The 13,891-nt window shown below is 39.2% G+C and overlaps 1 protein-coding gene across 1 annotated transcript in view; it reads left to right on the forward strand.

Annotated features, from left to right (window-relative positions):
- RRP12 (ribosomal RNA processing 12 homolog) overlaps positions 1 to 13,891 on the forward strand; it is a 521,209-nt gene that overhangs the window by 13,698 nt on the left and 493,620 nt on the right. Inside the window, exons 2-3 of the mRNA XM_078643584.1 lie at positions 4,682 to 4,914; positions 11,620 to 11,703. Coding sequence (XP_078499710.1) covers positions 4,682 to 4,914; positions 11,620 to 11,703 — 317 coding nt within the window. The remainder of the gene's footprint in view (positions 1 to 4,681; positions 4,915 to 11,619; positions 11,704 to 13,891) is intronic.

A 13,891-nucleotide genomic window follows, 5' to 3' on the forward strand; every position in this document is an offset into this window, starting at 1 on the left:
ACTTTGACACCCTCTGGCACCCCCAAAAGAGGCTCGGGTGCCATGTGGCAGGCATACCTGCCCTAAGGGCAGGTCTGCCTGTCATATGGCATAGGTGTGCATGCACACATGTGCATGCACACCAGAACCGGTATTTTACCATCAAATAGTATTTGATGGTAAAATACCGATTTTGTAATGCTTGTGGGACTCAGAAGAGTCCCACCTACATACCAATTTTCCAGAATCCGTAATGATACCGACTCGGTATTTTACATACTCGGTAAATTTACCTATCGGTAAATTTACAGAGTCTGTAAAATACAGGGACCTACATGTCAAATTGCTTTTACCGGTCGGTAACGGCCGAATTCGGCCGTTACCACCCGGTAAACGCCTACCTACATCTGGCCCTGAATGTTCTAAATGCGGTCTGGTGGCAGCAGACCTCATACATATGATCTATTCGTGCCCATCATTAGCGAAGTATTGGTTGGACATAGAAAAGAAAATATTTTAACACAAAACCAACTGATTAATTTTCCATTAAACGCAGCGGTGGTACTATTGTCCATATATCCGGTTAGTTCTATCTATAAGGATTTGCTAAATATTGCCTTGGCTTGTGCTAGATTGGTGATTGCTAGGGCTTGGATCTCTCAGAATCCTCCTCATACGACCGAATGGTGGACATTGGTTCATGAAATTTACACTATGGAAGATGCTATTGCCAGGAATAGAGGAATTAAAGCAAAAACAAAGTTTGCTAAGATATGGGGTAATTTCTTGCAATGTCCGTAATATGGATCATGGATGCTCTTCCTGCTTATGATGCTATTAATCATCAATGATTTGTACTGACCAGGAATTATTTCTTTTACTTTTGTCTTTTTTTTTTTTATGAACTTGCACTAAATTGAATTTGAGTTGTTTTTTGCTGATTCTGTACTTGGAAAATGTTAATCTCCTTGACTTGCTTGTCAAATAAAAAATAAAATAAATAAATAAAAAATAACACAAATTCTTGAATGACTAATTTTATTTAAGTTTTCCGTAATGATTATCTTTGAATACATCTATAAGATTTCAACCTGAAGTCCTTGTCTCACGCAGGCTTGTTAAGTAGCCTTAAACTAGGCTTACGAAGATTCGGATGGGGTCTTACGAAAACTTAGTCCTGAACTTGTACACCAAACCTCTTAATTAGTTAAATGGATAATCAACAGGCATGTTCTTTATCTTGGGATTCTCTTTATGGTGACAGCTTTATGCATAACCGCATAAATGGAAGCACAATAAAACACAATCTTCGCTGTTAAGATTTGTGTGACTTGTCATTGTTCAAACCAGTATTAGTGGGGTTCTTTTTATTATTGACCTCCAAAATATTCCTGTTTCTAATGCCTATTTTGCACACTATTAGTTAGCATCTCAGCCATATGAGTTTACTTAAACTGAATAATTCTCCCTTCTGCACTACACCGTTCTTAGAATGCTAAAGAGTTTGCAAGTAAGCCTGCAATAAAAGTTAGTAGCTCATGGAGTCCTTGTTTCTCCTTTACACTGTTTTGCTGGTAGTTCTCTTCTTCTCTGCAGCATATAGCTATCGTTTTCTTTTAATGCTTAAAAAGGCAATTGTTTTCAATTGGGAATACATTAGAAAGGGACATGTCAAATTTTCTTAAACCATTTGCTAATGAAGAATCCCTGACAAGTTGAACTTCGTCACCAATTCATGGTATCGTTCCCTGCCATTCTAAATGTTAAGACTGATACTATTTTTATTTGTTGTGGGGACCAACCTCTCTAGTATCTACGTTCACAAGTGTAATCATTTAAATTATGGAAAGCTGCGTCAGTCTCTGTAAGAGGGTTAGCCATTTTAAACCTATGTGAATGTGGTATGGAAAATTGTTGGGTTTGGACATTTCCTCCACCAGGACCCTAACACTAATTTCTGATGAGTAAATGCTTTCTAATTATCTCCCTTAGACCTTCAAACAATATTCACTCCCCTTTTAACTTTCACACACCTACTCACTCTCATTCACACCCCTATTCACTCACTCAACCCTCTAATTGATTGAGCTGCCCACCCACACAACCCGATGCAAATGCACATGCCAGTTGTGAATCAATGAAGACTGGTTACATTTCTGTGACAGTAACTTTGATGAACAGATTCTCGCTTAATCGTCAAACATAGTTATTCAGCTATTAACTGAAGAGTCTGATTTGTAATTATTCAGTTCTTGGGTCCCCTTGAAGGTTGCGGTACTAGTGAAAGTTTGAGTCATTGCCTGTGTTCTGTGTTGTGGACTTTTGGTTACTTCGGGAACTACTCCAAATATTCCAGTGACAATTAGGTTAGTAGGATTAAGGCACTGTTGTGTATCTTCACCCATTGTTCTAGTTATCCTTGCAGCCCAGCGTTTAAGGCAGGCTAGCTTAGTGGGAATGAGTCAGTGCTGCAGAGATTGTGTCCATATCCCAGTAGTTCAACTTTCACATGTGAACTAGAAATGGAATGCTGCTAGTTTGCAAATGGGACATTTGACTGAATATTAGGTTCTGTGTTCCCTGGTATACCAGGGCTACAAGGTATAGCAATTTGGTGGGTTGCACACTGTTCAAAGGACTAGAAGAAATGTAAAAATGGTTTATCAGTGATGTTGGTGATGGTGTTAACTGGTGCAGGTATACTTGTACCTAACAGTTGGCACCCAATTGAAGGCAGCACCCAGTAGAAATCACAAACTGTAATGGGCTGACTTTAAAGATGAGGGAGGGAACTTAATTTGATAGAGATCAAAAAGTGAAAATATTTTCCTGCATTTGTTTTTTATATTTTGGGTCTGCATGAAGTGCTCTCGCATAGGATCTGAGATTCCTCAAAGAGATGCCTTTGGCAAGTTTTAAAGGTACTGGTGGGTTTGCCTTTTATTGCTTTGTGGACGACAGAGTGGATCTTGCAGCCCCTCCTACATGCCCTCAGAGTTGAGGGTGTGGCTGCTTTATTCTGCTTTAGTTGGCCCCAGCATGATACTTTTGTTTGACGCATATATATTTTTGACATCTGTTGATGACGTGTGATGGTATACATGAAAGGGTCTGCAGCACTGACTATTGTGTGAGCTCTGGTACTACATGGGCCTTCTAAAAATGCAACTAAAATATTTTTTAGCTCATAGAAGTAGGATTACACCTGCAGTAATGTTTTTTTAATATAACATTTATCAAGCTTGTGTGCAGGGCCTAAGAGAAACTGCTTGCGTTTTAGGATCTGTAAGACCAGCAAATTCTTCCACTTCCAAATACAACTTTTTCATAGAATAGTTGAGTTGGCCGATGATGAATGCGTAGGTGCCAATGTCATGTGTATCAAAAGAAGCCAATGAGTTTTTTTCCAGTAGATTGTTCTGCGAGGGCGATGTAGTTGTTTAGTAAAAGAGGTAAGAACACACTAGCTTGGAGGTGCTTCTGTGTTTACCCATGCTTCGCTTGGGACCATGTAGATCAGTTGATTAATCAGCAGAGATCTGGTATGTCGAAGTTTTGGTCACCTTTTTTGTTCTCCCAACTGGTGCTTCAAACACTGCCTTGAATGAAGGAACTATCCAGCCAAAGTCTAGAATATGAACACATGACCGTGTGACAGGTGGAACAACAATGCTAAAAGATTCAATTTACGACTTAACGTGGGGAAATTATGTAGGGGACTTTTATACAAAAGCAATATGAATGGATCCAAAACTAAGTTTGGCGTTGCCTGTGTACTTAGTGGGACATAGTTAAGTATAGGTGGTGAGACATGATCCTGTGCAAGATGCTTCAAGGCATTTTGAAGGGATTTGCTTTTTAATTGTTTTATAAATAGCCCCCGTTGAAGGTAAGCTAGTGAGTTTGTTTAAGTGTGCAATCCTGTCAGTGATTGTGAAGCATGTTACTAGGATGTGGACGTGGCAAGCTGTTGTAACCAAGGGATTTATCACAGTGAGGGAATGATCTGAAAAAGTATGGCCATTATGACATTGACCATAAGATTGGTAAAAAAAAAATATATTTTTACAGATTAATAAGATCTGCATAGCTATCTGCAACCAGAGTTTTGTGCTTTTTATTAAAACACAAATTAGGTCCCTTCGCTTGACTCTTCAGCAGGCTGGCAGAGGCTTTCTCTAAGAAATGGTAGTGAATTTCCAGCTGGGAATAGCTTCCAGCTGGACTCTGAGGAACCTGGTCAGGAGGCGGACGAAATGGTTACTTTTCCATAATCGCTGCACCACATCCCTCATTTCATTAAATTAAACCATTTTTAAAGTGATTCTCATAACAACAAATGAAACCTTTACTGTTAATACTTGTTGAAATATTGGCTAATCACGAGCTACTCAGAAATGAATAAAGATGTGATTTGACTTCTGATTATGACCAGTGTAAGTCTGGCTGAAGCTGCTTAGAAGAAGGTCTGAAATCAAAATAAAGGGTCAGAAAATCAAGTGTTGCAGGTGCAGTATTCCACAAATAACTGTAGTATTTTAACTATTAGGAATTTAAGGTCCCTATACAGTACTGTTTTCTTTGAAAGCTTCTTCATGGATACACAGCCTGTTGTCAAACAATACATGTTTTTGACGGTGTAGCTGATTTCATTTCTCTCTCCCTCTTTTTCTCTCTTTCTCGTTTATCTCTCTTCAAATAGAGAACAGTAACCTGACAGTAGATGCTTTGAAGCTCCACAATGACATTCAGTCAGGACCTTTGTTCACGGAGGGGGAAAAAGAAGGCTCCCAGCACCTCATGGAGAATGAAAACAATGTTGCAATTACAGAAAAGTCTGGAGCCACCTTTCTGAGTGGTTTGACTGACTGCACCAATATCACCTTCAACAAAGTACAGCGATACTGGGAGTCCAACTCTGCGGCACACAAAGAAGTAAGCTTTATCTGCAACAATGTGTTGTTGGATTTTCTGTGAGCCACCTGCTTCAACTTGAATCCCCATGCTTTACATTTTGAGTATGTTGCATTGTTCTGTTGATGCTGTAGTATGAAAGCTGCACCACAGGCGAGGAACATCGTTAATACACCCAAGCAAGCTAGATTGCCCAAGCTTCATCCTCTTACATTTTTAATGTAACTACTGATCCTCTGTTTTAAAGAAGACTCCTTTTAAGGGTTCTGAACGTCTTTTATTGCCCAAATAAAACATTCCTGTATTGTCACTCAAATTGCTGCTCTGGAAAGAAATACTGCACACATCCAGTGTTTTAAGTATTTTAAAGATATGGTGTACCATTCAGTCACATCCTAAAATGCCACTGAAGTGTTCCACATTGTTTGCATCACTAGTGGAGTTCTCAGAATTTTAAGCGACGAGTGTGTTGGGGGAAAAGCCTGAGAGCAGTGGTCAACGGTGGTAGCAACTGTTGGAGCAGTTTGGCTTGCCTGCATTGTTCTCCTCTAGCAACAGACCACACTCAGGGCCAGATGTAGGTAAATCTATTTTACCACTTCTTAAATACCGAATCATACCGATTCGGTATTTAAGAAGTGGTAAAATAGAGGGGGGGATGTAGGTAATACAGACTCGGTAAATACCGAATCGTTAAGATTCGGTATTTACCGATTCTGTAAATACCGAATCAGTAATGCCCATTGATTCCTATGGGCATTGAAGCCCATAGGAATCAATGGGCATTACCGATTCGGTATTAACAGAATCTGTAAATACCGATTTCAGCAAGGGTGCAGGGGGTGTCACTTTGACACCCTCTAGCACCCCAAATACAGGCATGTGTGCCATGTGGCACACAGACATGCCCTAAGGGCATGTCTGTCTGTCACATGGCATAGGTGTGCATGCACACATGTGCATGTGCACACCTGGATTCGGTATTTTACCACCCAATTGGATTGGGTGGTAAAATACCGATTCTGAAAGGCCTTTGGGACTTAGAGTCCCACCTTACATCTGGAAATTACCGAATCGGTAAAAATACCGATTCGGTATTTTACAGATTCGGTATTTTACAGATTCGGTATTTTACAGATTCGGTAAATTTACCGATTCGGTAAATTTACCGAATCTGTAAAAGGATGCCCCTACATCTCAATCACCAAATACCGGTCGGTAACGGCCGTGACCTACATCTGGCCCTCAGAGAGTACATATTGTTGCTTACAAAACTATAATCATTAACACTCTGTACCTATGCAATGAGCACCTGTGACTACTATGTTTTTTGCCTTATGTTAATTCATTAAACCACTCTCCCTAACCGTTGACATATCTTCTGTCCTTGCTTGTGTGTCTTATCGGACCATACCAGTGAAAGTACAGTGAAGACTTGATGAGCACTCCTGTAGAGGAACGTGGTGTATGCCTAGCAGAAGGTGCTATGTTTGCATACTGACCCTAGATAGTAAACATCTTATGTCAGAAAGAACTTATGGCTAGCCACAGATTTAGTGGTCTTTGCTGATCAGCTTGTGAGCTGAGGGGTGAATGGGGCGAATCAAATGTTGGATAATATATCTCCTGTTGGTCAGAAGCGGAGGAAGGGACGATATGGAGAGAAGGGAGTTAAACAGTGTGGTGAAGCAGCTGAGGCACCCGACTGGTAAGTTGAACTGATACAAATTCACCTTGTCTAGACTTTACCCATCTTCCTTTGCAAAAGTATGGGTCTGGTAATTTGGGTATTTCACCACAGGCTGACATGAAGGTGTTCTACTTCATTATATGTTTTGTTGATTGTTTACCGTATATGTAACTTGTTCCTATTTAAACAACAAATGTTAAAATGTTGTTGTAGTCCAATAATTTCTCTACTTGGTCTAAAATACCTTTGGGGCCGCCCCTCCAAAACCATGAATCCATTGCTGGGTTAGTTCATGTAAGCAACTAAGAGCTCTACAGAAAGGGGCCACTGAAAGAAAAATCTTAAAAAAGGAACAGATAAAATTGAAGACAGTTCACATTGTCCTTATACAAATATATATAGTATACTTAATGTAAGGAAAAAAAAACTCTATTTAAAAGTCAATTTTTTGGGTGTGGAATAAAATCACAGTAGAGATAAAGTGTTGGGCATATGAAGCAAGGATTGTTGGATCAGACAGAGCAAGCGAAACCTGCATGAATACCCTTCTCCATCCCACCCCCCCTTTTGGATTTAACCAAGTAAAAACAGGTGATGATGGCGACAACAAATTATGCATGGGTTCAGATTGAACATGTGCTCATGGCCTTAAGAATGGTAATCGACAGCCTAAGGGAAAGGATAAGAAATAGTAAAACTGAACAAAACAAGATTTCTGGTAGCAGGCTTATTCCAGTAAAATGTGTTGTGCACAAGAGAGGAAAAAGCGCACATTTGAAAACCGCAAGTGAAGCAGTGCGGGCGGTTGCTGAAATAAGGTATAATCTTGGATCCAAATGGGATAAGCTCAACTGTAGTTTAAGACAAAGAAAAGTGCAGTAGTAGATTATTGGAATTGAAAATGCTATCACAAATTTGTGATTACAGCAGTTACCAAAATGAAAGCATGGATATGTTCACTCAGATCAACCACAGAACAAGGACCGCTAGTAAAGGAAACCCCCACTCAAACCGCAACAAACAGAGCAGCAGCTTGCTTAAGAAGCAGAATGGGGACATAACGGTTGAACCTACCAGAGTGCCATCACGTTGGAGAAATAATAAATCGTGTGAACCAGCAATGTTCTGACTACCTCAGATCTCAAACTCAGTTTAGGGGCTAGTAAAGCAAAGCTTTCTTATTCCTTTCAAGTTATAAGCTCCACAAAAGGTGAGACTCGTTTGAGTGTGATGGTCTTCATTCACATACTATAGTGTCTGCATGAAATTTCTTTTGACTCTGATATATAGTTGGGACACAAAAAGAAAACACCTGCTCAGAATATGCAGCACAATGTTTGTAATACTAAAATGCATGGAGTGAAAGTAACCCAAGAAACTTGGAGAGTCTTATTGACCATCAGTTGTATGTGGAAGAAGAATCTCCATTGTTAAATGGGATAAAGAAACTATAACAAGTCATCCAAATGGTGTTGCAAAGGCCTAGAAAAAGCAAGTAATTCATTTGGCAATAGTTGTCCAGCAAAAGCAACTGAACACAAGGCGAGCAGTGATTAGGAACTCTTCTGGCTGCCAACTACCTTAGAACCTCATAATGATACTGTGTCCCTCCAAAGTAACAAGCTGATACACGGGTCCTGCAGGGAGCAACTAACCGATGGAGAGGGTTAAAAAAGAATAGTACATGAAAATCCCAAAATAAAAATGTGGATAGTGTGTTGCTTGTTATTGAGCAGATACAGACAGAAATATTCCAGGTAATGTTTTGTAATTGTATTAATATACCTGAGGTGTTAAAGGGCATTAGCAAACCGGCACCACACTCAGTGATGTAGAAGTTTATGAAAATCTCTACTTGTGCAAATGACAAGCTGCTTTACAAATCTACATGCCCAATAAAAATCCTGTTGTCCCATTTTATGCCATGCAGTTAGGTAACATGTTATGCCAGTGTTCCCATACTAGACGTCTGATTATATCCCCTCTGATTAGGACAGTGGTCATGTTCTGTCTGGGTTTGGATTCTGGTAAGGGTCTGATTATGCATGATTTTTGATCATAACGAATGCTGCACATACCAGTGTTCTGTTTCTGTCAAATATATGAATATTCACAGGCTGTATTTATGACTAGATGCAGATTGTTGATCACTGTGGTGCCCTCAATCTGCCAGCGATTTAAAAATTTTTAAGCCGGAATTCTGATTACCACGAGCTCCGGTTATACCATTCTTCTAACTACTTCTTATCAGTGCGTTCTAAAAAGTGGCCATTTGAAAGTCGCATGACCACTTGTTTGGAGGTTTATTTTCAATATAAATTAAACCCAATCTTGCTTTTGCTCTTCTACATGTACTTGTTTCATTTTGCAAATATTTGTACATGTTTTGAATTGGAATCCCTGCCCGTGTTGCAAGCTGAGCTTCCAGCACAATGCATTTACTCGGAGTACCCACCCTAATGGTGAAGGTATTGTAGTAGTGAATCATTTGTATAGTTTTGAACATTGGATGCATATCTCGCCATAGCAGCAGGACAATCCGCTTTCCTACAACCATATTGGAAACAGTTAATCTAAAGCCAATGGGTTTGCATTGCAGGGGTTTGTGTCTATTTGTTTGGTGATCAAAATAACTTGATGTTCTTGACCTGTTGTTAGCATATCCTAAAAATATACATAGAGTGAACTTTGGCTCCACCTAAACCAATATTTCTCTGTCACGTCATTCTGTTGGACGTTGTATGTATCATTCCTCCTCCTTTAGGGTATTCGCATTGTAATGCACAAAGGACTATTTTACCTCTCAAAGTACACTAAATCTTCACGAATGTAATTCTTTGTCTTATGGTTGCATCGTATAAAACAAGGAATGTAAAATAATATATATTTTTACTGCTGCAGGCTCTTTTTAATAACTTTAGTCCGGTCTCCAAATGAAAGCTAGACCTATTGGTATTGTCAGTACTTGTTTAGTTCTTTTGGGGCATCTCCCAGTAACAACTCTTTCCAGATTGAGTTGGTATAGAGTCCTGGCTATCTAGCCTGCACTTATCAAAAACTGACGTAGGGGGCACAGATGCTATGAAAAGTCCAAATAGAGCGAAGCAGCAGCATTTGACAGTCTGCCTGATGAATTACATTCATGAGGCCTTGATGACGTTTTCACATTACAAGGGAGACTCTACACCTGACAGCTGGGTGAAGGCATTGAGTCCCCTTATTTGCAAAAGCTTATAGCTCAATTCCACTCTTAGACACAAATTTAGCATACAACTTGGAATCTGTTTTTTTAGGCTGAAATAAGGCCTTCCTACCCAAGTACATGCGAATCAGAAGGGCTTTTTTCCTTGGAGAGAAATGTTAAATCGAGCTCTGTTTGAATGGATTCTACTGATTGTCTTGAAAAAAAAATCCTCTTCAACTGATAGCTTTAAAGCTGCCAAAGCCTTTGATGGATTTACCTGGTCCTATTTGTGCCAGGTATTGATACCATTTGGCTAGGTAGAAACTTTAACAGAATCCTAAAGACAGCTTTGTATGCAACAAGGTCCCAGGCAAGGTTGTTATCTTTACCCTGCATTATTCAATCTTTGTCAAACTATTTGTACACTGAATAGAAGAGAAAGTTACACTGATTGATAATTGGACTAGAAAGGTGACACTACCCAAGCTGTATTGCTGCTCTAAGACAGTATTTCAATTGTATTTCAGCCATTGTTCGAACCAATTTGGACAGATGTCCGGTTACTCGCCAAATGGTTACACATCTGAAGTTGTTTGTTGGACTGCTACCAGTCCCCTCAGCAATCTCTTTGAGAGATCATGTTACCTCCAATGTAGAAAAACTGTCAAATGTTTACCTGAGAGAAACTGTATATATTATTTTTAAAACCCACTTTATTGGCATTTATTATCAGTCTGTTCATCCACATATCCGGATACAAAAATAATCTGGTCTTAGTTGTTGGCAATATATCCCACAACCCATCCTGCATTCCTCTGCAGTTTGTAACGGATATGTCCTTGTCTACTCTCATTTTCTGAGAGAATAATGTTGCGGTGGCTGCCTCGTGTCCCCCCCCCCCCGTCCCCCCAACCAATTGAAACAGTTAACTAGAACCCCCCCTGCACTCCTGTCTCCCTATTGTACCCCTAGAGCTCTGAAGGTTACCTCTCTCGTGTCCGACCGTGTGTGGAAGCCCTTCGCGGGTGCCCCCTGTTCTGTATCTACCCTCCCCTGTGATGCTAAATTATATTACCCTCCCTGTCCGGGATCCCTCTGCGCCCTCTCGTCCTGCCTTGGTCGCTAGGGATGCTCCTGTTGTGGTGGTCTCTCAGGGGTAGAAGCGTCACTCCTGTCCGTCTCGCTGCATGTCGCCCAACTTGAGAGAAACTGTTATTGATGTTTAGGCCATGCTTACGTATATGGCAGTATCAGTTCCCATTTTTGAAGAATAGAACAAAGAAAACCCAAAGATTTCTAAAGAAACAATATTTTAAAGTAGGTCCAGGTGGAATCTAGTGTAAATGGCCTAGTTTTGGAAATTTCACATTATACTAGTTACCCCTGATTTTACACCACATTACCTAATTCTGTGCCATTCTTTCTAAAATATTACTATGAGTGCACAGGAATAATGCGATCAGCAAAAATGCGAGCTCCTGTTTCTCACACTACTTATGTTTGTGCTCTAATTTTAAAGTGTGAAACGTGTCCCTTAATCAAAAATTGACACAAGTATGCATTTTGTGCTAAAATATGACTCTAAATGAGAGATTTTAAGTAAATCCACACAATTTTGCCAAATTTAATGTAAGTATGCAAAAGCAAATTACACAAATGTTGCACACCCATACTTAAGACATGGAAAGAGGTTTCAGACCACACATGCCTCTTTGGCTCAAGTCTTTGTTATGTAAACCTTTTAAAAGCATTATTCCTTCAGTTGACCAAGCAAGTAATTTGTTACAGCTTTAAGAACTTAACTGGACAATGTTTTCCTGTTGGGTTATTTATATTCTCTCTTTCTTTTTAGATATGTGCAGTGCTTGCCGCTGTAACTGAAGTCATTCGCTCTCAGGGAGGCACAGAGAGTGAGACAGAGTACTTTGCTGCATTGGTGAGTGCTCTGTGAGGCTTTGAAGAATGATTTAGAAGAATTTGTAAGCTAATCAGTGTCGTAAGAGTTTATATATTTTGCTGTTAGTGCAGCACTAATTAGAGGGGGGACATGTATTGAGCTGATTGGCTTAGGACAGTCCCAGAACAACTTGATTTCTTCAGACATTTGTAACCTAATAGTAACATACTTTGGATACTTGACATGATAAGCAGGGTATATTGAATTGATTTGTAGAAATTTTATAATGTAGCTTTATACATAGGTATGTCTGACTTTATATGAATTACGTTTTCTGTGTCACTTGTATATTCGGAGGTATGGTCGTCTGAATTAATATATGGCATTGAAAAGGGATATCTGTCAAGCCAGGTGAAAGTTGTATATTGTAATGTTGTTGAACTACACCCTGTGGAAAGGAAAACATGTTTATACTTTAAAAGGAAATGAAAACGGACACTGCACTCTCACAAGCGATACACTTAGTTAATGAGGTAGCAAGAAAGGTGAAAATGTATGTTGTTAGGAAAGAAACGCATCTGTTATCTGTAAAACTAGAGGACTGAATATTCAAATTACAAATAAAAGTGATGGTAAATCGTGTGTATGAGAAAAGATGGTATGGAAAGAAGGGTACTAACTAGACCATTAGTAGAGGATGAGTTTACAGTTTTATAAATGTATTTATTAAGCATTGCAACTTTGGTAGCAATTGATGGGGCATCTCTAGAGATAGTTGGTGCAGAAATAATGGTGTAAAGAATCTACATGTACTTGCAAGAATTGGCTCCATTCCTTGACACTGCTTGGCTAGAAATGTATCAACATACCGCATACCCCAAAATCAGAATGACTCTGGGATCGCTCAATCTGTATTTATTGGATTTGTGGAGATGGTCTATCAGAATGGATGGGATTTCTCATTTGTTACTCAAAGTGATTATTTGTTTGAAAACTGTCTCGTGGATCATATACCTAACTCACAAATTGAAATAATTCTCATTTCTGATAATGCCCCATGGCGAATAACGTTAGCCCTTAATTTACCAGTGCTGAGAAATGTATTCTTGAATCTTAATCCCTATATTTAGCCCAGTAAGAAATGGATTGAAGTGGTCAGAAATAAAATTAAGAACGTGTGGAAGGAAAATGTAAACGCTGTGGAAGATCCCCATTTGGATAGGCTGTGTGTTAATGCCATGATCAGAGTATCTTATTCTGCATGTAAGAGTTTTAGTTGAACACGAAAGATTACCTAAAAACACAGCACCTTGCAGACTGTTTGAGCCTTCACCTCTTAGGTCATTTGAAATTAACACTTTCCCTGCCCTATTCAATTGCATATACATCATAAAATGCTGTATCCTGTATACCATTTTAATAGGCATATATACCCACCCTAGCCTTGTGCACTAAATATTAAGGAAGTTCCTTTGCATTGTTTGTAAGCAGTCAGTACACATGTTATAAAAATGTTTGGCATTAATATGCAGTAACACTCCAAGAGTGAAAGGGATAATATTGATTTAATTTAGCATATCTTTTTTGTGTCATGGTGGGTTAATTGATAAGACCAGAAATGTTGGGCTCCTTCCATCTTTGCAGTTTTTGCATTACCAAGAAAAGTAAGTTGAAGTTGGACCAACCAGCATGTGTTTTCAGGCGATATAAACAGCATAGAGTGTATGACTCCAGGTGGTTTTACTGCATATCTCTCAAGTTTTAACAAAAATATTAAAGCTTTTTTCTTAAATGTACTAAAATGTATTTTATACCCACTACACCCGAGCACACCCAATCATTATTTCTATACTCCAATCAATGTATATGTTCAATGGAAATGTAACAAAGAGTCTTTTCATGGTGTGGTCTGATTTTCCAGAGTTTGACTTCAAAGAAATATTTCCAATCACAATCTTCAATCAGATCTTGTATGCTTTATTTCAAATCAAGTATAAGTTGACACAACAGCAGCCGACGCGCGTTTCGCCCGCAGGGCTTCCTCAAGGCTCAAATCACAAACAATCATTCGGGACAATGTTTTTTTGAATTGTGACTGCCAAGATACGATTCAGTAATTCATTAGAACCTTGGTTTTCTCAACCATTCTTTTTCCCATATATATGCGGAGATATAAAAAGGTAATCCAGGCAGTTTCAAATGACCTTAGTCCGTCTCAGTAGCTCAA

Source organism: Lissotriton helveticus, chromosome 5_1 (genome assembly GCF_964261635.1).
Source record: "Lissotriton helveticus chromosome 5_1, aLisHel1.1, whole genome shotgun sequence".
Lineage (NCBI taxonomy): Eukaryota > Metazoa > Chordata > Amphibia > Caudata > Salamandridae > Lissotriton > Lissotriton helveticus.